The sequence below is a fragment of the Malaya genurostris genome, chromosome 2, assembly GCF_030247185.1.
Source record: "Malaya genurostris strain Urasoe2022 chromosome 2, Malgen_1.1, whole genome shotgun sequence".
NCBI classification, from domain to species: Eukaryota; Metazoa; Arthropoda; class Insecta; order Diptera; family Culicidae; genus Malaya; species Malaya genurostris.
Genome location: NC_080571.1, coordinates 21,768,267 through 21,796,069, shown reverse-complemented (window position 1 = coordinate 21,796,069; position 27,803 = coordinate 21,768,267). Strand labels below are relative to the sequence as shown.

Below are 27,803 nucleotides of genomic sequence, written 5' to 3'. Positions count from 1 at the left end.
ACTATTCGATCTTACCTTATTTCCAGTAACGGAAAACTTGCTAAGATGCAGTTTTTCTCGCTCTTGTGGCCGGTATATGTATGTATTGAAACAATTACCATTACAGTAGTATCGCCCCGATTGAAATGGACGACAGACACTTCTTACGGTAGATGAATCAGATCGATCGTTCGATCGTTTCCCAACGAACGAGGACAATGAACTGCTTCCAGCGATTCATCCGTACACTTCAACTGCTAGCTTTTCTGGGCAGTAGGATTCGGTGTAATGTGCCGGTGTCAAAATTCTTTTGTGTCGGTTGATTGCGCAGCAGTGGAACCAGTATTTCACCCTGTTGGCCATTATTCGAGGATTACTAGTGGAATTCCACAAAGAAATCATTTTTCCGTACGTTATGTAGGTACCGCAGAGCACTTGCATCGCTCAGCTCGTTGTCGGTCATTTCCATGTCTTCCTCGTTGGTTTGCGCTGAGCTGTTATCACACAACGGTTTCAAGTCAGCAGTGAGTTATACATCCCAATGTCCCTAAGACCTGAATTTTGAACTTGGCTTAAAAAAAACATAACTCATACTCCTCAATTTTTACATTCCGCTCGAGGCAGGTAAATCCATTAAAATGTTCCGTAATATAATAACCGATCTGAAATTTATTTTGTTTACATTCATCTTGCCTTCGATATGCAGTAACCAAGGTTATGGTGATTGTTATTCAAAATCAATAAATATATCAACTTGTGCTGCCAGTTTAAAAAAATTCACTAGCGTTTTCGATTTGACATTTCCAGTTACTGAGGGGTAGTTATATTTACGATACACTTTTGATAGACGAGTGGCAGTCGGTGCAACTGTATAAAAACGAAAGTGCCAATATTGATAAATGCACCAACGCATTGTGTTAATGTGTGATTGGCACGTTGTTCTAAGCGTCCTCCCCTTGGTATACACACATTGTAGTTAACATTCTATTTCTGTTCTTGATTTCTGTGTTTTCTGTTCATGATCTTATAACTATTTATAGTTTGTTTGTATCAGTACATCATTTCAATTCAAAATTAGAACGATAGCTAGTGGAAGTGGAAGGTGTCTAAAATTGAAAAAGGACAGTAATTAAATTTAGACTGCTTAAAAATTCTGTCTTGTGTTATTACCTTTTAATCACATCAGATACAACACCGATTCGAAGTTCGACTGTGAACAGTATCATCTGCCGAATGAATTTCTCACTGACAAAGAAAGATGTCTTCATTACACGATGACATCGCGCAGCAATCACAACTGTCAGTATATTCCGCTGGGGGTGAAGCCGATCACCGCCTGCTAAGGTCACGGCTATCGACATCAACCTGCTCGATTCGCCGAACGTCAACCAGGCCGGGAACCGATAATTACCGGTAGAGGAAAACCGTCGGTGCAGTGCCGCGGGTTTCACCGTCTCGAAACCGTTTGTGTAGAAATTGCAGCACAATACTCGTCGATTCAGGGGAGGTTGATAGGTGGAACCTGGCCTATTTACGATGAGTCGCCCCAATCACATAAAAGTGCATTTTCAAGTTTCTTCGTCGTACGCAAAGGAAATGATTATGGGAAAAATGCATCTACTGAAACACGTGCTCTGTTTCCTTCCCTGTTACGAGGGGGGCGTTTGAACTTGAAACATTCAGTTATTAGGTTAAATCTATTACAGGTGTAAAAAATTTGCTATAATAAGTATTTATTATTCCTAAATCCTGCCTGTACGATCCGATCCATTTGCCGACAGTGTCCCTATCGTTCGGATGCACGGTCTTCGGTAATTAGCTAACGCTGACGTGGACTTAATCCTGTGACGTCGGTGTCTTTAACTGCCATTGCCTATTGTGTAATGATACACCAACACGTGCAAAAAATAAACGATGGGTCACTTTTCTATCGGCATAAATCGGTTGCGGGATGATTGGCTGAATACTGAAACAACAGTCATTGTTCGGAAGTCGGGTCGGTTGAACGTGCGAAAGTAGATCGGATCGATCGAAAGGCCGTGGACATTCAATAGTGTATTTAAGTGAACTTGAAAAAATATTGATTTGGTGTTGTAGAAATCGTCTTTGTCTATGAATCGAAGATAATGAGTTTGAGAGTACTCGAGATTTCTGGAGAAGAGTTTGAAAGTGAATTTGTTTTGAATGCCTTGTAGAAATCAAACGAAAATTACCAATAATTATTGTTTAAAAACTTGCATTTTCATTGTGAGAAACTGTTTGCTTTGCAATCATATTTGCAAATAAATACGGGCTCATCGATAGTTTTGTGGATACAATATTTATGGAACACTGAATCAAAAAGTTGTGAGTTGTGAGTTACATTTTCCACTCAAGAACACCAAGGGCGGCGCGTTAATCGTCGGCCGACAAGGTCCAGGTCTCGCCACCACCCGGAACAATCGGTTTGATGATCGTTCTGAAGGTCAATTTTTGTGGTTTATTTTGACGTTTAAATTCACTATGGAGGGTTTTTTTTATATTTATATTGTAGGAGAGTGATGAGTTTTTGATCGCGAATATCTTTCGTTGTATTGAACGTAACAGAGCAGTTCTTACTCCATGACTTCGAAAATATGATCAGCAGTTTATTATTAAATTTACAATACTATGAGATAACATTGAATAAGTTAACATTATAGTTTTCTGAATTGCTTTTGAATTAGAATAAAAGAACAGAATTCAGATCCTGGATCCTGGATCTGAACTATGGACTTAGATTTTAAATGTGGATTTGAAAACTAAATTCTGTTACTGAAATCGAATTCACAAAGTCAATTTTGAATTTAAGTTATGGAACTAAGCTCTGAACCGGGATTCCGAATTGGAATTTAAAAATCGAATTCTTAAACTAAAATGAGGATTTAGGCCAGAAATCATTCACAGAATTCAGCGCCAGAGTCTCCGTTCAGAATTTTTGAATTGGGATTGAATATTGAATCTGATTCTTGGATTTAGATTTTGAAACTAAACCAGGATCAAGCTACAGAATCCAGTTCCAAAATTTATTTGAAAATATCATATTCATCATATCATATTCTGGACTAAAAATTTAGTTACAGAATCCAGGACTATTAAAGAATTTTCTGAATTCAGTTTGAGAATTGAGCTTGAGCGACCACCCCTGGTTGCTACTCCGTTACTGATCGGGATTAGCTGAAATTGTACAGGGAGTTTCTAGATGATTCGACCTGGGACTTCTGATAATCCCAGAACTCATTGATCAGTACCGGCGCCGGCCAGGCCCGAACGTAGATCGTCTAAGGAATGGGAAGGGATGTTAGTCCAACACTTGTTGTTACTAGAGGCCGCATATACTACTGCGAACTCCACAAGTGTCACGAGAGAAGAATATTTGTTAGTAAAAATTTCAGTATTGTTAGTATTCGCGCGCGACTCTGTATGTTCCGGTTTCAAGATGCTCGGATGCACGTTTCAACAATATCCTATATTGAAGTCCCGGGAACTCTTGATTCACAGCTCTTTTTCGAAGAAACTGATGAAAAATTAGCAATACCATCGTGTAACGAATAAAAACTTTCCTGTTTTTTTATAAATGAAATTACGTGATACAAAATAAACGAGTGAATAGGATTTAGACAAAGTAGTTGGTTCATTGCACTGACATATTCTAAACAGTTTTCATAAAATCATATTAAATCACCAAATAAAGGTCAACAGATTTCACGCGCGTCTTGTATCTTTATTATTTACGCTTTATTATTTTTATTATTTATTAAAATTATAATTGGTAATATTGGTTGATGATTGAGTATTTTTTACTATTTATTCAATATACCGATATATGTTATCTCTGTTGTTAGCTTTGTAATATTAACGAGTTTGCGCAAAAGTCGATTTTCAACATTCAATTTAAAATCTTGAAAGACAATCAATAACATAGAAGAGGAAAACATATCAAATAAAACTTCTATCCGAAGCTAGTCGCAAATTGATAACTTGATTGAAGAGATATTTTAGTAAAATAGAGTAATCAGAAGTGAAATTGAAAGGAAAAAGGAACTCCTGCAATTGTCGCCTTTTACGACATGGAAGCAGGAACCCAGTGGATCTATTCTTGGTTAATTTATTTCCGCCGGATTCCACACGGCGTCTAGACTGGTACTGTCTGGAGAGAGTTGATAGGTACTATCAATCTCCTATTGGACCCCAGCCCCTGAACAATTTTCTGAATTCAGTTTGAGAATTGAGTTCCAGAAGTCAGTTCTAAAATCCAGGTATAGGATACGTCTCAAGTTTCCGAATTGATCTATCTTCAATCTAGTTCCTAGTTTTAGATCCACGCAGTTCGAAGAAATCTTGTGATTTTACATCTAATAAGATGCACATGATTGGAGCATTCACCAAGGATGGTTTTTATCGTATCAAAGAACGCTCATTAGCAACTCTCTAAACACAATTCAATCAGTCCCATCAAAGAGAAACGGATATCATCGCAGCAACAAAAAACCCGGCAGGGTTGATTTAACATAGAATAGATAGCAGTGCAAGAGCGAATTTCTCTCGATGACCTGTCTGAGAATCAAAGGTTAGCTCGCTGCTGTGGGGATTCTCTCTGAAGCAACAAACGGTCGCTTATTCTCGTTTCGCGATCCGATTCTATACAGGCAGTTGATAGTTGCGATAGGATCATTTTACTATTGCCGCTTATTCTAACTATGTGCATATAACCTTTCTAAAAGTTGTGTCTATGAAAATGTATGTGAATGCTCCACACAAGGGTTTTGAAATATTGCAATCTAGTACGAGAATCATCAAGTCGAATCGTCGATTCGATTCTCTGCGATAATTGTCAACTTGCGATTCTCTCTTAGTAAATTCCACACAGCACCAATCATTAGCAGACTGTATTTTTTTAAGGGCCGTGAAATATTCAGAGTATGAAGTGGATCGTAGAAATGTAGAAAAATTCTCTCACGGTTCATGCATTGAGAGACACGAGTTCTTGTAGCATCTTCTACCGGATTGAAAATGTTATATAGACACAATATAGATAAATATCGAGCAGCTTCTGTCAAATTATCGGCAATTACCAACACTGTATTTCACACAAATTTATTTTTAAAAGAACATGTAAAATTGTGTGATTTGAAAAATACATAGCTTGAAACCAGATAAAATATAAAACACAATATCGATAGTAACAGCACGACTTGAACGGAGAAACATTAGGTCACAAAGCACGTCAGTTAATTAACTAAACCACAGAAGCACATATCTGCGTAGTGAATAATTGATACATATAAATCCACACAGCGGCAACTGGTATCTGAGAGCAAATAACACTCGGAGCCTATAAAAAAGAATGTTCCGTCATTTGACAAGTTAATTAGTTATGAGTTGTATCGTTCGTAGAATTATGTCGCATGTAAAACTCATAAATTTCTTCTGTGCAGAATCTAGTTCCTGAATTCAGGTTAATTTTGAATATCCAGATCCTTGATAAAGTTCCAGAATTTTCATCTAGAAGCCAGTTATAAAATTCAGGATCTGAATTTAGGTTTCAGATTTTAGGTTCAGAACTCACGTTCCGATCTCTGTTCCAGAATCGAGGTGCAAAAATCAGTTCTAGAAATCCGGTTAAAAGTTCAATTCCAGATTTCTGGTTCAGGCCCAGAATCTATCCATGGATCGGGATCTGAAGCTGGGCTCGGGATCAGATCTAGGTCTTGGACCAGAACCGAGATCATATTGCTGGTCCAAGTCCAGATCACGGTATATTGAGTTTTACCAAATATCTAATCCAGAGTATGGCCCTGAACGATTCAGATCAACAACCTGGGCCTGGATCTGAATTTAATCGATGCTACTTTTTATGCGTTTTATTTGAAACTAGCTGATTTACCCGGCGTTGCTCGGAAATGTTTCGTGAAGGCAAGGCCGGAAAAAATTCTAGAAATTGTCCTCCCCATTGATACTCTGATTGTAATGAAACACAACTTAGACGACATCCCGATTGAACAATACTCCGTTCATTTTCAGGTTGCGAATGATCATTGTCCCATCACAGATCTCACAATCATAATTTTCATGGTATTCTCGACAAATTGGGTCAGTTTCATATTTGAACCCTTTGTTAGAAGCATTGAAAACATCTTTCTCTCTATAAATACCTGTGCTTTTCAAGTACTTGAATTATTATGTATATGTGCTTGTAACGTACTTCCGTACTTCCTTGTCTCATTCGATCTACAATATTTTTGGCTTCCATGGTAATAATCGTAGCAAGTGTTCCCTCCTCTTTATAACAGTTTTTATTGACATCATTATTACCACGTAATTGCTTAAAATTTACCATCTGATAATGATTATTTTAAAACGAAAGGCTGTTTAACATCATAACTACATTTGTACTATAGAATAACGTTTTTATATCATTTATTTTACCAACTCTTTAAAAATTTTAGTCGGGCACCTAGGAGGAAAACGTATAGAATAACGATTAAGTTGATACAAATGTTGCTGTAAACTTATTTCCATCACCTTGGGTCGACAGTTTTCTCAATTTACATAAAAAATGTTCATTGATTGTATGGTTTCGTCAATTCAGATCGATGTTGAGAATACATATTCTCCCTCCCTCTTGTGAATATTATTGTGAACCGCATTCAATTGCTAGACATTTGTTGTACTCGTAAAGAAGTGCCAGTTTTTCGTAAAACCCGATCAATTTTCCCTTATACTTTCCATGTTCGGGGCACTTACTCCACTCTCCGACCCTCAAAATAACCTTAAAATCTATTTTAATTTAACTTCCTTTTTGTCAGTGAACTTACTACAGATCTCCTCCATGAGTAGTGTAGAAAGTATCTGTGCTTTTCAAAAAATATCGATTTCCACCTTTGGTACATGTGCCAAACTTGGTGGTGATTCGTTTAGTTGTTTCGTAATTATGCTGAGTCTTAAATACACTCGCGTCCATAGGCCGATAAAGATTGTTTTCCTTTAGTTCTTTGAATTCCCCGACAAATGAAACCAGATCTTTTGAGATTATTTAAAGAAGATTGCGTTGCATCCGAAATTACAACTGTAATACTATCTACTACGACCATTATATCCACCCACCACAAATACGTCTAGAACCATATTTGAGTTTTTCAAAAAGTGTCGACTTTCTTTAATTTATATACATTTCATCATTGACCCCCTTCCCCCATATTAAGGACACTTGCAACACACTCTCCCCACTGAAAATGTTCTAACGATCATCTCTGAAGAGCAAATATCTGTGCCAAATTTGATAGAAATCCGTTCAGTAGTTCCGGAGTTATGCCGTTACAAGCATTACATCCTCCTTTTTAAAGGCACTTACTACATCCACCCCACATTTAATCATACCTATGGAAAATGTTTGCATGGTCTTCAAAAATTATCGATTCTTGTCAAATTTTATGAATTCTTTTCATGACAGGAGGGTTAACGACACTTGCTACGCTCCCTCTCCTACAAAAATATCCCAAGAACCATCTCTGAAATGCAAGAAGTACCTGTGCCAAGTTTGGTGGCAATCCGTTCGGTAGTTCGTTATGGCGTTACAAACATACAAACTTACATCCATTTTTATACACATACTAGAACCTTAATTTACGCGCAGAGCCGGGGATGCGTAAATTAAATGACGCGTTAATTAAATAGAACATAGTTATTTTCCATTTTTTCGCGTAAAAAAGGTAACTTTCATTTGATTTTAGTGTAAATAACATGAACAATCCTGCTACGTCCGATGCTTTAGCGCCTGAGGACTATGTTCTGAGACTATGGAAATGCTTAAGAGATGTTCCAATATCCAAGAACTACTTTCAGTATTGTCCTTAGGGACTACACTGTGTCACAGCAAGAACTACAACGGTTAATGCCTGTTTTGTTTGTGCTTTTAGAGCTACACATTGCAGGTAGTTTTCTCGTCGTCCAAGTACTTCGGTGAAAACAAGTCTTAAGACCTACTATAGCTTTCAGCAGTCTATGTATAGTTTTTCGATGTTGCTCATAGTCGTAGAGCTAAAACTCCATGTAGTTTTTTGAGGGTCTAGAGCAATCGCATTTGTCCTATTGATCGCATGTAGCATCACGAATATGGACCGAGAACGATAAGTTCGTTAATGCACTTTGTTACACTGGTAGATCTTAAGGCCTGAACTTCCGGTAGTTTTTGGATGGAGCATCGGCTATGTTAGTAGACTTTAAGGTCTTTTCCGATGACCTTTTGGATGTGCAAGTTCTTTTACAGACCTTATCACAGTATGTTAATTTTCTGTGAAAAGTGCTACGAGTACATACCGCACTCATGTAAAAGTGATTATATACAATACTTGCTTTCCAGATAATTCTTCGATACTCACGATCTTATTTAGATTCTTTGAAATTAAACAATTCATTTATGTACATTTCACAATATTCAATTCCCTGAAGCAAGTTAGATTGTTTTGTATATTTATATAAATTGAGACTTCCTTCAAAAACCTTTTTTTACGCGATCATCGCGTAAATGAAATAAAGAAAGTCGCGTAAATTCAGGTTTTAGTGTATAGATTACGCGATTTTAGATTTGTTCTACGCGATAGTCGCGTAATCGCGTAAAAAAGTTTTAACGAAGTATATTTATATTTATATGGGAAAGTCTTATAAAGCGGCCCTGCTAGCCAAAATGCCCCCTTTCCTTTCTTAAGCATTGAAGACATTTCTGAACCAAAGTTTTATCACTAACACTATCTTTTCGTAGGATCTTTCTGCTATGCAAGTTTGGTGGTTGTCGTTTGCAGGAAAGTATAAAAAAACTAAAAAATTCATTTGGCAGCTTTTCGATGTTAGGATTTGCTTCGACTAAATAGATGTTTTATCCGCTATTTCTTTGACATACTTATTATCTCAAAACAGTAACTTTATGGACATTTCAAGAAGCATAATGCATCATTGTTGTGGGATAAAATGTCTTTTGTTGTGTGTCATGCCACTGATTTGTTGTGAGACATATTTTACGGCTGCTGGGGCATTATGTCTGAGGCGAGCGAAAAAAACTAAGAATGTGGCCTCTTTGAAAAATGTGTTTATATCAATCAATTCTCATCTTTTCTATTGGAGTCATTGAACATTATGTTCCTCATCCGTATTGCAATGAAATACTTACATTCTCGAGGAAAATATATCAATGCACTTGGAAATATCTCAATGTTGTCTTAAGGGGGGCATATTATAACACTTTACCCTACGTAGAGGAGACCGGGGCGCAAATGGTTACTCGCAATAATTTGAACGCTATATGTCACATCCCATAGGCTAAGCCCTCTATACGTGGGCTCGAGATTAAGCTACAATTAGCTTATGCTCATTCGACATACCGTCCATTCATTTGAACCTCAGTAGTCGGTGAGTGCGGAAGGGTCGATTATTTCGCCCAAGGTAAAATATTCTGCACAGAAAAAAATAATTAATTTTACAGGTGACAGAATTCTACAAACGATACAATTCACAACTACTTAATTTTTCAAATGACGCAATATTCCACTCGCACAGAATTTCACATGCTCCAAGTGTAATTTGCCCTCGGCCACCAAGTGCCGCTGTATGGATTTCTATTTATCAATTATTCAATGAACAGATATGAGCTCTGCGGTCTTGTCGAGTAACCGATGTGCTTGTGATCTAATGTTTCTCGGTTCAAGTCGCGCTGCTGCTATCGATCTTTTGTTTTTTATTTCATTCGAATTCAAGACATGTAATTTTCAAATCATACAATTTCTTGAATATAAATTCGTATGAAATACGATGCTCCATTTATGTGCATTTTATAAGATGTAAAATCACAAGATTTTTTCGAACTGTGTGGTTTCCGAATTTTTAGGTTGTAGAAAATGCTCTCAGGAACAAATCATATTCGGTGAGTGTTTTTGGCTAATTAAGATGCGCTGAATCGAATGGTAGAGGTGGTTTTTATGACAAAATAATTCTGGTTCTTGATATGCAAAATCGATACGAAAGGGTGGGGCGGAAATGGTTACTAGAATGGGTCTGAGTCGTAAATTGATTGCTTTTTCTGGGGGAAAAATTGCTCCTGCACCCCCCCCCCCCCCCCTAATACACCCTAACACAATAGCAGCATTATTTAGCTAGGAAAATTTTCCTTTTTGATTTCGAACCCCCGGATTTTCCAAGCCTACTACATACTAACGTTTACCAATTCATTGTGGAGACGCCCAGTCTTTTTATCTGCGAAAGACTTGATTGATGCGTCAAGCGAGAAACCCAATGTTTTTTTGTTTCAGCAAATCATGCATCGTAATAAAAAGTGATACATAAGTTATTAGCGATTGTGATTGTCTTGAATCAGTGAAGGCTTTTTTTCTAAATACTTATTAACCTTTCTAATAACTGAAGATTGAGAACTGTCTGACCCGTTGCAGGCGTAAACAATACGAACGCTATTCAATCAATCTCGAGTAACGTGTTTAACTGAGAAACTAGTGACTAACCGACGGGGGAATCTTAAACTGAGAACTACAGTGCCTGTGATTTGTGACCAATATGAAGGTCGAAGAGTTGAACTTCAAAAAGATTGCCATCATATGTGCCATCACACTGGTGGGAGGTTTGACGTTCAGTTACGGAATTTTTCCATCCATATTGAAGTTCATGCTGAAACAGGTAAGATGATGATGCAAACATTTTTATATATTTTGTTTTTGCAATATATTTAGAATTATGAAATTTTGATCATAGTTTTATATACACTCATAGAAAACATGAAACTTACACTTGACGTTGGTATTGGTTGAATTTTTGGCGAAAAAATCACGAAGAATCAAGGCAGTATGCGACGGTTCATTGACGAGGTGCAAAAACCAACAGTTATCGGCCCATAACTACGGCCGTGTACTCAAATAGATTTGTGCAGATGACGAATAACACTCAAATAGTATTGCTTTGTTGACAGTTTGGCTGGTCGGAGTCTTTCGAAATCGATTGTCCAAGAAATATAGTTGAATTGAAAAACTCTAGGATTTATCGGTTTCGTCATATATAACCTTTCATTTTAGATTTCATTACTCGACACATGAGTTTTCATATAAGTTGCACAATCGTTGTGAATTAATATTCGTAATAACACAACAGTAATAGTAACATAAACTAACTTGGTAAATTTTGCGAATGAAAGAAAACGCCTGCCGCTGGTTGTTGCACTTGCATACTCAGGAATAAAAAGATTAACGCGAGCACACTTCGGAAGCATGTTCGCCTATGCTGATGATGATGGTGTCGGTTAGTTACTGGTGACGAAGTCTAGATCCATTGTTTTACGCCAGAAAACAGAAAATCACCGGATTTTCGAAAATATAAATATGTGTGCATTATTGGATCGATTTAAAATCGGTGTGAGCTCTGAAAAATTTATGTGAGTTCCGTTTTTGAGATTTTGAATGCTACTAAGAAAATTTGAAATCACTCCCAATGACGAATTTAAATTTTTATACTCATAATCCTGTAAAATTTCAAATCTGCGGGTCTGGCATCTTCCCCTTAAAATTTCAAATATATTCAAAAATTTTAACTCAAAAAAAATCTGCGAACTCCAAGTTTTTTTAAAAGAATGAAACATGGAATTGGTATAGCGAACAAAAAAAAAAAGACCGCGGTAATTTCAAAAATCGGTAAATTTTTACAAACGTCTACTAAAAACGTGATTTTCAAAAGTCTACAAAAAAGTTTGCAACTGAAACATGTCTACAGCTTATTTTATAAATCTGCGGGTCTGGGATCTCTGATCCCGACACGGAAGTTGACTAGATGAAATTAAATCGGATCATGTGTTATTATAAGGCACTTCATTTGAATATAAATTTGTTAAAATCGGCTTGACCATCTGTTTGACAAATAATCCACAAATTTTGCAAACTAGAAGAGCTTACTGAATAGTTTCGAAATGTTTGTTCCTTTTTACATCGTGGCTTATAAGAACACACCATTGGAATTGAAGGTTTGAATACTCATCACTCAGCTTTCCATAGAACTTCTTGCTTTAATCTCTCATTGTCGAATCCGAAATATGTGAGTACATAAATATTTACTTAAATTGCTAAATACTTGCAATCACTCTTCAATGAAAAAAAAAAAACGAAAATTTTTAAAGGGACAAGAATCATCACTTGGATGCATTATTTCTTGTGGGCCCCTCCCGAAACGAAATCCTGGGTACGGGCCTGTTGTAAACTACGTTTTCTCAGAATGAATTTTATCAAATTTCTTCCTCATCGACCGCTGGGAATTGACCGAGAAAAAGACATTTTATTCTCTTGAAGAAAATTGGGATAAATTCATTTTGCCACCTTCAAATTCGGCTGCCGGTTGCTAAAACAATCGTTTTAAAAGTAGTTTGGGCGACTCAGGGGCTGCTTTGATTAATGAAACGAAAACAGCAAAAGACGAACATTTCAACGGGCGGGTTTAACGTGTTGTTCAAGGCGATTTGCTATTCACGTGGCCTACTAGGATTCAAATCTCGACACCCACTAAAGCTACGATCAGACTAGTCAGTTTATCTGTCACAGTTTATCTGCCACAGACAAGTAATTTTTCGGCAGTTTATATTTGGTCTGGCAATGTGATTACACTATTCACAGTTAAATGACTGCAACAGTCAAGTTTGACTGCCGACAGTCAATATTTTGACAGTTGTTATGTTTGACTGTGACAGACTTTTTGAACATGTATATAATCTGATTACATTGATCAGACAAATAAAACTGGTTACAGACTTAAATTTAGGGAGTGGGCTGTTTATTACCGTTTGTCTGCACAAAGTGATCACATTGGAAGAAAGTTTGGGGGGGCAGAGAACTTTTCACGGAATATCGCATTATGATAAAATATCGATCAGGTCTCACAACAGGAAGCTCGTTGCATTGCTACTTGGTGTGTTGTGTTTCGTAGCAATTAAAGAAGGAACATAAATGTGTTTTCGTTTTTTTACATTTTTTATAAATATACAAAATAGGTATAGCAATCGCTTAAAATTTAGAAAAATTTTCCGAGACTCGGAGGCGCATGGTGGATTGGTTATTATTTTAGAAAATCCCAAATACTGAACTTTTCCACAGCTCTTCGATGTATCTTAAAAATATTTTTTAACCAAATATGAAGTGAGCGTGTATTTGTTAAATTGAAACGTTTATTTTGAATGAGAGAAAATAGTCGAAATAGTGACCATCTTTCTGGCAATTTGTGGATACCTTGCGAATCAGACATCCAATTTTCGACTTCTTCGTAGGAATTGAAATGGTGCAAAGTCAATGCGTGGCTATTCGACGAAAACAAATGGTAGTCATTTAATTTAAATTCATATTTGTTCACCTTACTTTTTTATCTCTGAATGATTTACATTTCAAGTGATTCTATAATAAAATATTTCATCTTTGTTACAGTACTTTGGTTGTTCTGTTTCTTATTTCCTATCTGTATCTTGGTGTTCACTGATTTAGTGTCATCGATACAAATAGTATTCGGAAATAAATGAATACGACGGTGAGGGAGAAGCTCCCAGTCCAAAGCTATTATTGTATCCTTCCTGAACTTTGAAACTGATTTTGATTTGACTCTACAGCACTCTTCTTCAAAAGCAAACAAAATTCTTATGCTTTCCCCAAATCATCACTTTCTAGTACAAAACTCGACAATTTTTAAAGGATGAAAATATACGATGTTGTTTGTTCTATGACTATGATGTATATTTGATATGTTTAGCAGATGTCATAACAACCAAAAGAATTCAGTTTTTGCAATGACTGAGCGGAAACATATATTGGAGAAGCCAAATGAATGAAAAACTAATAGAAAAGATGATTTTTTGGAAAAAGATACGCTCAGAGACAGGACTCGAACCTGTCGTTTTAAACGGCAAATTGAGATTTTAATCATCCATTATCCTGTATTGTCGAAACTGCAAATCGTATCGAATTTCAATTTTAACGTGTGACAATCGATTGAACATTCCATGAGATGTAGAAGCAGGTTTCACTTTAGAGTTTTTCGTCATTATTTATGGTACTTCCAGAGCCGGTATTCAGAAACTAGCATAAACCCAAAATGATTCGTATGGCCATAAAATAATACGTCAAACAATTTACATCTTCTATGTATGTATGAATTTTAAAAACTCATTATTCTGTAACTCCAGAATCGGATGAAATTCACCAATTTTGTATGGGTCCAAAAGTCCTTTAATTTGAATTTTTGTTTTTGAAGTTCGACTTGGCCTTTTTGAGAAAATGATTGAGCTTTGAGAAACGATTTGATACTGGAACCGGAATTCTAAAATCGGTGTAGCCTAAATCAGTTAAATTCAGTTAAACCTGTAGTGTAGACATCTTTGAGAAATTGTAGTGCGAATTAAATTTTTGGGTACCTTCCGAATCGAAAACTGTAAACCGCTTAAACTGAAATAAATTTATTTGGTAATCGACTATTCAAATCTAGTTTTTACGTTTCGTCTTCGACTGATCAATGCATCAGCAGATTATGTTGAACTGCTGATACAAAACCCCCGGATCAACATAATCCGCTGAGCAGACGTAAAGTTAATGTTAATTTCGTAGTTAGACGGAAATTGACAGGTTGAATGAAGAGATAATTGAAAATATCTGATAACTGAAAGGAAAACGAAACTGCTGCAATTGTCGCCTTTTACAACATGGAAGCAGGAACCCAGTGGATCTATTCTTGGTTCATTTTTTCCGCCGGATTCCACACGGCATCTAGGCTGGTACTGTCCGCAGAGAGCTAATAGGTACTATCAATCTCTTAGTGGACCCCAGCCCCTAGTATCTCCTAAATCGGAAGTCGGATCTGACTAAAACGTAAGATGTTTTATAGGATTTTAAGACCTCTCATTTGAATCATAGATCGGTTCAGCCTCCTACGAGAAAAATAAGTTGCATTATTTTAATTTCGTTTCACATATCATCCTGTGGCTCCGCAATCAGAAGTCGGATCCAAACGTAATCCAGCTTTTATTACTGTAAGTAGTTTAAATCAACATAATAATGGAATTACTTCCAACTTGAAAATGCTGCCATCATCTTACATGTCACATCATTTACATGTCACACTTGAACGATTATGTTGCCAAAAACGAACCGTGCTAAAATCGGTCCGAGGCAAATTGTCATGAAAAAGGATGCTATATACAGTCTTTTTGGTACTTAGAAACAATTGTATGTAACAGTATAAAAATCGTGTTTCATTTGGGTCCGAAACAGCGTTTTATCATCAAACGCGTAAAACTCCTACTACTGGAATAAGACGAAAAGTCGTTTACACAAAAATATCGATATCTCCTTTAAAAATGGATGGATTTGAACAATCTATAGCTTGTTGGATAGCTATTACCGTGCGGAATCTAAGTTCTGTTTTCAAGGTCAGTTGAGACAGATATTGTCAAAAAACTGAAAAATTTGACATAAAACTTTGTATAACTCAAAAAGTAAACATTCGATCTCAAAACCATTCAATTGCGTTCAAGGTGACAGAAAGACTTTTTATTTGCGACTAATTTGATCAAAATCGGTCCAGCCATCTCTGAGATCTCGACCTCTTTACAACAGACACACACACGGATAATTGTGCAGTTCGTCGAGCTGAATCGATTGGTAAATGACACTAGGCTCTCCGGGCCTCGGAAAAATTTTCTAAAGTTTGAGCGAATTCTATACCTATTTGTTATATTTACCTTATGATAAAAAAAGAACCGGAATTTTCATTTTAAAATTCCCGCGCTTGTCCAATCGGTAAACTCAACGTTGGCAACACTTTTATACATATTCTGTCAAATTTTAACGCATATCGTACGATTAGTTTTAGTTTGGCGTCTATACAAATAAGTTTTCGTGTGGCGATTTTTATAATGGATGAAAATGTAGAACAACGGCTCGCCTTCGAAGCGCCATTCGGTCGATTGTTGTGCGGTTTCGACGTCATATTCGTAGATCCACACCTCATCACCAGTTATGATGCATTCGATGAATGTGGGGTCACTATCTGCGTTGGAAATCATCTCTTTGGCCACATCAACACGACGCTGTTTTTCAATGAAATTCAGCGTTTTTGGCACCAGCCGAGAAGCGACGCGTTTCAAACCCAAAACATCAGTTAAAATGTGTTCGGCTGATCCATAAGAGATGCCCAAAAACTCAGCAATCTCTCTAATCGGTACAGAACAATTTTACAACACGGTTTGCTTCGCCGATTCAATGTTTTCTTCAGTAACAGATGTTGTTGGGCGGCCAGGGATCTCATCATGATCCAAGCTTGTACGACCACCTTTGAAGCGTTTATACCACTCGTATGCCTGTGTTTTTCCTACGATTCACCAAAAACCTTTTCTAACATTTTCAACGTTTCGGAACATCTAAATCCATTTGCAACACAAAATTTGATGCACGCACGTTGTTCTAAATTTTCATCCATTATAAAAATCGCCACACGAAAATTTTTTAACTTCTTTGTATAGACGCCAAACAAAAACTAATCGTGCGATATGCGTCAAAATTTGACAGAATGTGTATAAAAGTGTTGCCAACGTTGAGAGAATAAAAGTTTACCGATTGAACAAGCGCGGGAATTTTAAAATGAAAATTCCGGTTCTATTTTTATCATAAGGTATAAAAAAAAGGTAAAAAAATTGAGTTTCTTTCACATCATACATTCATTATCTACACATTTGTGTCTTAACGCTCACATCATACGGGTATATGTGCTACTACTAAAAAATCCAGAGCGGCACCGAGATCGAAAGCGTCAAAAAATATGTTTCGCAATTGTTAAGTATTTTCCACGCAACAAATACATTTACAATAAATTGTAAATGGAGTGGTAGACTCAAAAATGCAAATGCAATGAAAATCCATAGAATCATCCTACCTCCATAAATATGACAACAAAAGGGTTGAAATTTTGGGATGGTTGTCTCCAGTCCAAGCTCCTTCAAATATTTTGGTATAACGGTATGAACTCGCTTTGTGGCAGAGTTCAGATTTTGACAGATCCACAATTTTATTACCAAACGCTTCGTAATCAATTCAATTATCGAACTAATGAACGAACGATAAGCTATTGGAAACTCGGTAAATATCTACAAAATCTAGAAAAAAAAATCAAATAAGTAAATTTTCTGTTACCGTTCAGAATTTTTTAATTTGGAGTGGTTAATACTTTTTCCTTTAAACGTTCCAGTACTATGCTTCTGGAAATCCATTGCACTTTATCGTGAAAGAGGATCTCGGAAAATTCAGTAGTAATTTCTTTTAAGAATTCTACGAAATATGCGATAAGCTTCATTATTTCGACCGGAAATGACGACATTGACAACGCGGTTCGGTGAGAAGTGGGGTCTAATACTCGTTAATTCCAATCGATTTTAAGTACTTCTTTGTAAAATAAACAATATTTGTATATAGAACTAAAGAGCCGTAGCATCATATCCAAAGAGTTTTGGGCTATCCTGATTCCCGGCTTCCTATTCCTGAAATAGTGGTCATATACTCAAAAAATGGAACTCACTCACTTTTCGTAGTGGTCGCTTGACCGATATTCACAAATTTAGGTTCCAATAAAAGGAAAAACTCCTGAGCTTCTGAACTTTGCGCGGATGCAAGTGTCTAAAATTTCATTTTTGCCATTTTTAAAATTATAAGTATTCAAAATTTAAACCGTCGTTTGAAGTACGACAGCCGAATCATATAAAATCTTATAAAATTTACTAAAATCAATACAGTTTGTAAGCTAGAAAATAATTGATCACGAAAACAACCCTCTTGGGGAAAACCACGTGTATTCACTTCTCACACTGGTGTTGGAACGTTTTGCCAAATACAAATTATAATACGGAATACTTCGACAAATTTTCAAGGACACATTTAGGGATGCCGGAAATTTCGAACTACTCGATTATTTAGTAATCGAGTATAATTTTGAAACTAATCGATTGAAATTTATTCGATTATCTGGGTTATTATTCGATTACTAGTTTATTCATTCGATTATTACTATGGGATTTTTTTAATTATTCGATTAGCTCAATAATCGAATATTAGTTTTAAGTTAATCGATTAAATATTACTCGATTATCTGGGTTATTAATCGATTACTCGATTAATCGATCGATATTACGACATCCCTAGACACATTTTGCATCGTGCGGTACACTGTCATGATTTTTTTTTTTTTTTTTTTTTTAAATACGTTTATTATGTCTCAATTGGAAAAAAAGATAAAATAATTATATCGGGATACTAAAATTAAAACGTAATGCGTTTATACAGGGTGATTTTTTAAGAGCTTGAGAACTTTTTTAAACAATAAAACGCATAAAATTTGCAAAATCTCATCGGTTCTTTATTTTAAACGTTAGATTGGTACATGACATTTACTTTTTGAAGATAATTTCATTTAAATGTTGACCGCGGCTGCGTCTTAGGTGGTCCATTCGGAAAGTCCAATTTTGGGCAACTTTTTCGAGCATTTCGGCCGGAATAGCCCGAATTTCTTCGGAAATGTTGTCTTCCAAAGCTGAAATAGTTACTGGCTTATTTCTGTAGACTTTAGACTTGACGTAGCCCCACAAAAATAGTCTAAAGGCGTCAAATCGCATGATCTTGGTGGCCAACTTACCGGTCCATTTCTTGAGATGAATTGTTCTCCGAATTGTGGCATGTAGCGCCATCTTGTTGAAACCACATGTCAACCAAGTTCAGTTCTTCCATTTTTGGCAACAAAAAGTTTGTTAGCATCGAACGATAGCGATCGCCATTCACTGTAACGTTGCGTCCAACAGCATCTTTGAAAAAATACGGTCCAATGATTCCACCAGCGTACAAACCACACCAAACAGTGCATTTTTCGGGATGCATGGGCAGTTCTTGAACGGCTTCTGGTTGCTCTTCACTCCAAATGCGGCAATTTTGCTTATTTACGTAGCCATTCAACCAGAAATGAGCCTCATCGCTGAACAAAATTTGTCGATAAAAAAGCGGATTTTCCGAATGGACCACCTAAGACGCAGCCGCGGTCAACATTTAAATGAAATTATCTTCAAAAAGTAAATGTCATGTACCAATCTAACGTTTAAAATAAAGAACCGATGAGATTTTGCAAATTTTATGCGTTTTATTGTTTAAAAAAGTTCTCAAGCTCTTAAAAAATCACCCTGTATCTACTGCGCCGCTGCATTCTTCAATAAAGTTGATGTAGCTTAACAAAGTCTTTAAGATTTGCGTTCGCGTAGTTTTCGCGATCCACTCTAATGATGGTCGTAGCAGTTCACCACTCTGGAATGTGTGCCGGCTACCAACTAGTTCCGAAAGTTTTTGCTGTAGAAGATCGTAAGCTTCACTTACTCTCAAGCATTCGAAGAATTTGTGTTCGATGGTTTCAATCTGTCCTGTACAATGCAAACATTGCTCGCCGTCGGTTCGTCGCATTACATTCATTAGTCGTCTGTGTGAAACTTTTTGGTTGACCCACATATACAGTGCACTGCGTTGAGATGGTAGCAGCTCTCGGGCATCGATGTTCTTCCATATCTGAGGCCAGTTATATCCAGGATTTGTTGTTTCTACCTTTGGTCTGTCTGTACGCATTACATAAAAACTGTGAATGAGATTGGTGGATGGGTGTTGGCGGATCTGGAAAGGGAGCTGAGGATAATTTTGTAGTATTGTTTTTAGACAGGGGAGGTCTGAGACGGAATTTGCGCGGGGGGAAGTTGCTTGGTGAAGAAGGGAAGAATAGTACGGAAGGATATCAATCTCTTGCAGATGACGGTTGATCAGCAGTGCCTTGCATTTCAAAGCCGGTAAATGCAGTTTGAGTCCGCCATCTTTTTTACTTCGTGCCAATTGTTGCATCGGCACAGTAGCACATGCACCACGGAAGAGGTAGGTTCTCATGGTGGCCGTAAGTTTTGCAATGTGAGCCGGTGTTGGATACAAATTCGCCGCCACGTACCACATCTTAGACGAAATGAATATGTTCAGAAGGGTTACTTTCTGATGCAACTCTAAACAACGAATCGAGTGCAACCAAACCTGACGTGCAAAAGTTGTCACAATTGCGTCCCAATTGAGCGCCACCATTTCTCGCACTGAGTTTGTGAAGACGATGCCAAGTATTTTTATTGTTGGTTCGGTGCGTACCCAGTCAACTACAAGAGGATTTTCTGTTACACCAACATCGATGGCAGTTGTCTTCGCTTCGTTCAAGCGAGCCCCTGCCACTCGTTCAAAATGCCTAAAGAGCGCACGCATATTATCCAGCCGGTCTGCACTGGTAACAATAGTACTGATGTCGTCCGCATACGCAACAATCAGGTCTGTCCCACACACCCGCTCCAGCTGGCGCAATAGAGGGTGCAAATAAAGCACAAACAAATGCATCGAAAGAGGGTCTCCTTGGCGGACTGACCGCTGAATAGGGAAGGGTGCTGAGAGGTGTCCACGCTTTTTTACTAACACAATTATCCCATCGACGAACTGTGCAGGAAGGTTAGATCTGATCGCCTCATTCATGATCAGGTTGAGCTCTCGGTGGATTACGTCAAAACTGCGTAAGTAAAATTCCTTAGGCAGCCCATCGGACCCGGGTGATTTTTTCGAAGCACTACCACGGATAACAGATAGTATTTCGCTTGTGGTGATTTCGTTCATGCAGGACTCATTAATTGGATCCTGCTCGGGTATAACTCGCTGGCACTGAAAGGGGCCCCCTTCTACTTCCTCTACATACTCACGTGCGTAAAGATCGGTGAAGTATTGCACCATATGGTCCTGGATGGCAACAGAGTCTTCGATGACTTCGTCTCGTTCGTTCTTCAGGCGCTCGATAGTGGTTCTTTTCCGCACACGCTCACCCAGCTGGTAGGTAGAAAGGGGTTCGTTTGCTACGAATGTCTCGTTGATCCGAATAAACATCTCCGAAAATCGTCGCTGGTGAGAGAGCATCTCTGCTTTTATTCGGTTGATCGTGGTAAGCATGCCCGGATTGTTTTGATATCCGTCATACGCTTGTCGTAGTAAGCCGAACAGACGCTGCTGCTCCCGATAGAATTCATCGAAGGCAAGCTTTGACTTCCAGCGATAGAATGATTTTATTTTTGGTTTTGCGCACTTTAACCACCATTCCATCCAAGTATGGTAGTTACGGCGCTGACGAGTCCAATATTGCCACCGTATTTGGAACTCGTCAATGTTTTCGGTGGTCAAAAGATGCGGGCGAAGCGACCAAAATCCGGTACCATGAGGTCTGTCGGTGAAAGGAAGGCAAATTCTAGCGGTAACAGCTTTGTGATCGGAGAAACAGCAGACGTGAGTAGCGGTGGTTCTCAGGTGATTCCGCAGGCCAGCGCTCACATACAGACGATCGAGCCTGGACGAAGAGTTGTGCGTGATGTACGTGTACTCAATGTCACGTGGTCGAAGCTGTAGCCACACGTCCTGTAGTTGTAGTTGTTGGACGGTCGATTGTAACGATCGGCTAGCGTTCGTTCCCGTAGCATCGGATATTCTCAACACGCAGTTGAAGTCGCCACCGAAGATTGTGTGTTCTGTCCGATGACGAAGGTAGTAAGCGACAGTTGTGTTGAAGAAACGTTCGCGTTGCGCTCGTAGAGCAGTACCAGATGGAGCATATACATTACACAGTGTAACATTATTTACACGCAGTGCGATCAATCTTCCGTCCAGGCTTTTTTCCACATGAGAGAATTTTATATGTTCTTTGAGAGCGATTGCGGTTCCTCTCCTCGCATGGTCCACATTGCACACCACGTTGTAGCCGGGTAATGTTAGTGTTTCGTTTTCAACTTCTTGTAAGTAGACGATATCGAGATCCATCGATCGGACGAAAGTGCGGAAAGCACTCAGTTTTGTTTCGTTGGTTATTGTGTTTATATTGATGGTTCCAATGTTAACGCTGACGAAGTCCATCAAGATTGCATTTCACTGTCCGATAGGTCAGTGTGTGCAGACTCGGTCTTGCTGGGTTTTAATTTCTTGTTCGGCTGTCTGTTCGAGCGGCGTGGACCGTTCGATGTCTGCGAGCTGTCCGTTTCATTTCCATCGTTCTTTCATTGTGAACTGATAGTTGCCGGTATCCAGGGCTGGGGGGCAGCTTGTGCTGCAGTAATTCTCAGCTGGATGGAAGCAGGTGTAGCTGGAGGAGCCATTGTGTTGTTCTGCTGTGTCTCGGTTATCTTCGAGTCGAGGCTCGAAATGCTCGGTTGGAGTCCCGCGGGTTCGGGCGACGATTGTGTTTGTGTGTCCGCTGGCTGTTGCCGCGGTGGTTTTTTCATCGGTACTGTCTTCTTCGGCTGGGCCGACATTTTTGTGACGTTCGCGTATGAGAGGTCCGCTGTAAGCTTCTGAACTAGTAGCTTCTTGTTTTGCACACACGGGATGCCAATGTGTACAAATTCGTGGCAATGTAAGCAAGTGTGCCGCTGCCCCTTGTAACCTACCGCTGTGTCTTCCCCCTGGATGGTCACGAGTGATGGGATATTCTTCTTCACCACCATCCGAGCGATACGCACACCAGTTTTCACTCCTTCAAATGCACCGTAACGATTATCCCAAAGGAGGTCACGAACTTTTAGCACCTCGCCGTATTCAGCGAGAAAAGACGCGATTTGTGTGTTGGTGACGTCTTCGGGAAGATCGAATATTTGTACATCAACCGCTCCGTCCTCCATCGTTATTCGTAACTTGTAGGACTTCCCGTCGACGTTGAACTCGTGCTTGTTGTCGTGTTGCTCCACAATCTTCTCGGCCAGCTCGAGGTTACTGACCTTCACGAAGGTACATCCAAGCCGTCTGCTTGGCTGAAGTTGGAGCACATTTTCGCGGGTTAAACCGAGCTCCTTTCCGACGAATTTATGGATCACTTCGTGCGAAAAGTGTTTCGGAAAACTCGAATAATCGATCCGAAACGTGTTTTCACGCATCCCGGCGTTTACGTCGCGGTTATCGCGAGCACGGTACTTGAAACTTGATGGATCCGATTGGCAAATAAACGTAGTGAAAGATTTTGCGACTTCTGAGAAAACATCGACTGTTTGGCTCGGAAGATGAACGCTAACTATGATTCACTGTCATAGTGACAATGTACTTTAACGAGTTTTCTATAAAACTAGCAACACTGAAGGGAGTTCACCATAGTTACTGTTTATTATAGTGAAAAATAAATAAACAAACAGTTTTTATCTGATAATCAAGATCACAAGCGAAATGTAAGTTAAACAATAATCTAGAATGGTTAAGCCACCATGAATATACTACTAGCTGTATTGATATTTGTAGATTCGTGGGTGTTTGTGTTCATTTTTCATCTTTTGTGCTAGTGCCGGTGATATTTAGACTGATTGTTGCAGTTTAATACAGCAACGATAAACATAAAGAAACAAGTTTGTTTTGCACCGTAGCAACTAGCATAAAGCGTTGCCAGAAACGATCTCCTTCCACATTTTCTAACTATCGCGATGAAAGGGAGTGATTTGCTAGGCTTACTTGTTCAGGCTGTGAACCCAACATTGCCGGTTCGTTTGTATGGGACTTAGGGGTATTATTATTTGTATTTGATTTTGCTTTGTGTTTGTATGAAAGTTTTTGGTTGTCATAGAATCTGTGGCAGACAACTTCTGCACAACAGTTTCAGAAACAGTCAAATTTGTCTGTACAGTCATCAACTAACTATTTGTCTGTCGACTATGATCACACTGTGATTACATTGTCACAGATAATCTGCACACTTTGACTGCATACAGAAGGACAGTCAAGCCGATTTTGACTGCTTGCAGACAACTGCGAACCGATTACACTATGATACAGTCAAACTGCACAATTTTGTGCAGATAAACTGGCTAATGTAATCGTACATCAATAGAGTCGATAAATTTGTTTGTCCCGATCACCATAACTGAAGCTATTGATAATTCGGGAACGGGAATAGCGTGACCATTTCTGATCCAAGAGACGTTAAAATGTTTTGAGAAAAAAATTATTCTACAAGATTATTTAATCACAATCCGTTTCCTCTGTTTCAGAATGTTCTTCTCAAGCCGGGTACCCAAATGCGTGGAATGTACGAACATATTCCGTTCCCACTGAACTTCAAAATTCACCTTTTCAACGTCACCAACCCGGATGAGATCATGCGAGGTGGCAAACCTCGCGTCAAAGATGTTGGTCCGTTCTTTTTCGAGTGAGTATTCTTTGATTCTGGAATGCTTTATTTTCGATCAACGATTTTCCCCGCGTCCCGTTTTGGCAGGGAGTGGAAGGATCGGTTCGACTTGGAAGATGATCCGACGGAGGACACCCTGACGTACACGCTGAGGAACACATTCATCTTTCGGCCGGACCTGTCGGCACCGTACACCGGAGAGGAGATCCTCGTGCTACCGGATATCCTGCTGCTGAGTGCTCTGCTGATGGTTCAACGGGATCGCGAAGCCATGATGCCACTGGTTTCGAAAGCGACCAATATTGTGTTTGACCCGATGACCGGTTTCCGCCCGTACCGAGTTATGGACTTTTTGTTCGACGGAATCCCGGTCAATTGTGCCAGTCAGGACTTTGCCGCCAAAGCGCTCTGTTCGGGAATGGAGTCCGAAGGAGCCCTGAAGGAGCATAACGAAACGCATTACTTGTTTTCGATGTTTGGAATGGTGAGAGGAAATTTTGGATCCAGTTTGTCGGTAAGGGCTTGAAAGTGTTGTTTTTTCTTCTATTTCCTTAAGCGAAACGGCACAGACGCCGGTCGATGGGTTGTCTATCGGGGTGTGAAAAACATTCGGGACTTGGGTCGTGTCGTCAGTTACAACGACGAGACCGAGATGGACGTCTACGATGGTGATTCTTGCAATCAGTACATTGGAACGGATTCAACCATCTTTCCACCATTTTTGACGAAGGACGACAAACTGTGGGCTTGGTCTCCGGACATCTGTCGGTCGCTGGGAGCCAACTACGTCGGTAAGGCCAAGTACGCCGGGTTGCCGATGAGTTTGTTCAAGCTTGACTTTGGTGATTTGAAGGTTTGCAGTGAATTGAGGCAGCATTGGGAAAGCTTTCTACAGCATAAATACTTGTTCTTTCAGAACGAACCGGAAAACCATTGTTTCTGTCGGGATCCTCCCGACGATTGTCCACCGAAGGGAACTATGGATTTGAGCCCTTGTCTGGGTGGTCCTCTGATCGGATCGAAGCCGCATTTCATCGATGCAGATCCTCAACTGCTTCGCGATGTAGATGGGCTGGAGCCGGACGAAGAGAAACATAATGTTCGGATTTATTTTGAACTGGTCAGAATGAAAGATTTGGTAAGACCGGATTCGATAATATTTGTACTTTTGTTTTACAGCGTTCCGGAACTCCGGTATCGGGTGTTAAGCGATTGCAGTTCAGTCTTGAACTGGAACCGATCAAAAATCATGAGGTCTTTGGGCAGCTGCCTAAGGTGATATTGCCTCTCATGTGGGTAGAAGAAGGCATTTCGCTGAATAAAACCTGGACAAACCAATTGAAATACCAACTGTTTCTGTACGTATTTTACTTTCTTTTTGCTCATTCGAATGATTCACCTGACTGGGTTTAAATCTTTCCGAGCAGGGGTCTTAAGTTCAACGCAACGGTGAAGTGGCTAACCATCATTATCGGAACGATCGGTTCTATCGGGGCCGGCTATATGCACTTTAAGGGAACCTCCAAAACGATGCAAGTCACTCCGGTAGAAAGTAAGAGTGATTCGGCAACCGGTGAACGGAACCCAAGTGCCAACCCCAACAATAAGGACATGGTGAGCATAAACAACAGTCGAAACCTGCCAGCGGTGATAGATTGGCCGGAAAAACCACCGAAGGTTGTTGCTGCCGAGCTGCAAACGGAAAAATACTGAACCAAACAATGTTTAGAAATAGTGAAAAGTGATTAGTTAAACACTAATTTAAGCACGAAGCACGGTGAAATCCTACCCCTAGGTACTTTTCGAAAGTCTCACAACAGTTAAGATAAGGAAGCTAGGGATGAGACAAACATTAAAAAAATGTACATTCGAATAGTTTATTTAGTGTCATATTGTAGTTATATCGCACCAACACTTTATTGGGACGTGATACAACAATTCTGTAGTTTGCACATTCAGTGTAAAGCAAAAACCTATGAATAATTAGGAATCATCATGATCATGAACACGACTCAGGAAGCTGACTGAGTACTGAGGAACCTTGTGATTAGAACGCAGTGAAATTTCTGAGCGTTCAAACACTAGTTTAAACTGCGATAGTAGATTTTATTGTGCCTAACTCTAAATGAAAAATAAAGTTTCTATTCTACTTCTCTCTTCTAGAATTGGATGATTTTTTTGAAATAATTAGTTACTTGCACAGAAGCTTTCATGGTGCACATTCCATCTCTGTAACATCCCGAGCAAAGTCGAACATCAAAACGAGAGCAAATCGAAATCTAATTATGATAGCAACATCACAATGAAATCTTAGTTTGATTTCAGCTCATCAATTTTTCAATTGACATCACATTATGTTATCTTTTGCTGTTACTTTTGGAAAAAAAAAACTTGCCAGGCAAAAATTGTGCAAAACTCTAAAGATGATTATTCAAAAGCAACAACCTACTGAATGTCAGTTCGCTTTCACATCTCATCCAAGTCAGTCGATAAAACAAAACCGCTTACGTTCGGGACGGAAGAAACCAAGTACAGTATTGTGTAGTGAACAATACCACGATCTCGAAATGAGTGACGAACAAAAGCTACCACCGACACGTTTCGTCTTCCATCTGCACTCCGCCATAGATGGTCCTCAGTACCTTTCTTTCGAAAACACTGAGGGCGCGTTGGTCCTCTGTCAGCATAGTCCAGGTCTCGTGGCCATAGAGAACAACCGGTCTAATGAGCGTTTTGTAGATGGTGAATTTCATGCGGTGGCGTACTTTTCTCGATCGGAGGGTTTTTCTGAGTCCAAAGTACGCACGATTCCCTGCCAAAAAACGTCTATGAACTTCTCTGCTGGTGTCAATGTCGGCGGTCTCCAGTGAGCCCAAATACACATTCATTGGATCTACACAACCATCGTTAGACCAATTTTAGCATATGGATGTCTTGTATGGTGGCAGAAAGGAGAAGTCTCGACAGTTCAGTCAAAGCTCAATCATCTCCATAGGATGGTCCTAATGGCGATGACAGGAGCATTCCGACAACTTCTACTGCTGCTCTAGAGGCGCTACTGTGCATTAAACCACTTCATGTGTTCCTAAAACAAGAAGCATTATCTTGTGCATACCGTCTTAAGGTTACAGGGCTTTGGAACAGTAACCCATTAGATTATGCTACCAGCCACACTCGCTTGTGGTCTCAGATGGTTACCTGGGATGAGTATTTACTCGCTAAAGACTGTTCACTGGTTATTTGGAACGACAGCTTGATGAACACACAGTTTGTTGTACGGACGGTTCTCTGTTGAATGGTCGTGCTGGTGCTGGTGTCTACTGTCGTGAAATGAGGCTAAAGCAGTATCATTCACTTGGTAGATACTGTACTGTGTTCGAAGCAGAAATCTACGCGATTCTGTGTGGAGTACAATCGGCACTTCAGCAGAGGATCTGTGGTAAACGAATTTATTTTTGTTTCGACAGTCAGGCAGCCTTAAAAGCACTCAGTTCGAATGACTTACGGTCGAATCTAGTGATCGCATGTCGAACTCAAATTGAAGACCT

General features: G+C 39.1%; 1 protein-coding gene across 2 annotated transcripts; it reads left to right on the top strand.

Moving 5' to 3' along the window:
- Positions 1-1,974: 1,974 nt before the first annotated feature.
- On the top strand, positions 1,975-26,404 carry LOC131430328 (sensory neuron membrane protein 1). 2 transcript variants are annotated; one of them, XM_058595212.1, is made up of 8 exons: positions 1,975-2,325; positions 10,437-10,677; positions 24,116-24,273; positions 24,343-24,739; positions 24,812-25,108; positions 25,172-25,375; positions 25,435-25,613; positions 25,683-26,404. In XM_058595212.1, exons 2-8 carry the CDS (start codon positions 10,558-10,560, stop codon positions 25,966-25,968), a joined length of 1,641 nt encoding a protein of 546 aa, XP_058451195.1. In that variant the 5' UTR covers positions 1,975-2,325; positions 10,437-10,557; the 3' UTR covers positions 25,969-26,404. The 2 variants fall into 2 exon arrangements, with proteins under 2 accessions (XP_058451195.1, XP_058451194.1); XM_058595211.1 differs by lacking the exon at positions 1,975-2,325 and having other exon boundaries at positions 10,147-10,677.
- The last annotated feature ends 1,399 nt before the right edge of the window (positions 26,405-27,803 follow it).

Bases quoted from the DNA above. Each gene is read 5' to 3' on its own strand.
- LOC131430328 (XM_058595212.1), top strand. From the start codon at position 10,558: ATGAAGGTCGAAGAGTTGAACTTCAAAAAGATTGCCATCATATGTGCC. The intron at 10,678-24,115 runs GTAAGATGATGA...CCTCTGTTTCAG, and splicing joins TGAAGTTCATGCTGAAACAG to AATGTTCTTCTCAAGCCGGG. The intron at 25,109-25,171 runs GTTTGCAGTGAA...TTGTTCTTTCAG, and splicing joins TTGACTTTGGTGATTTGAAG to AACGAACCGGAAAACCATTG.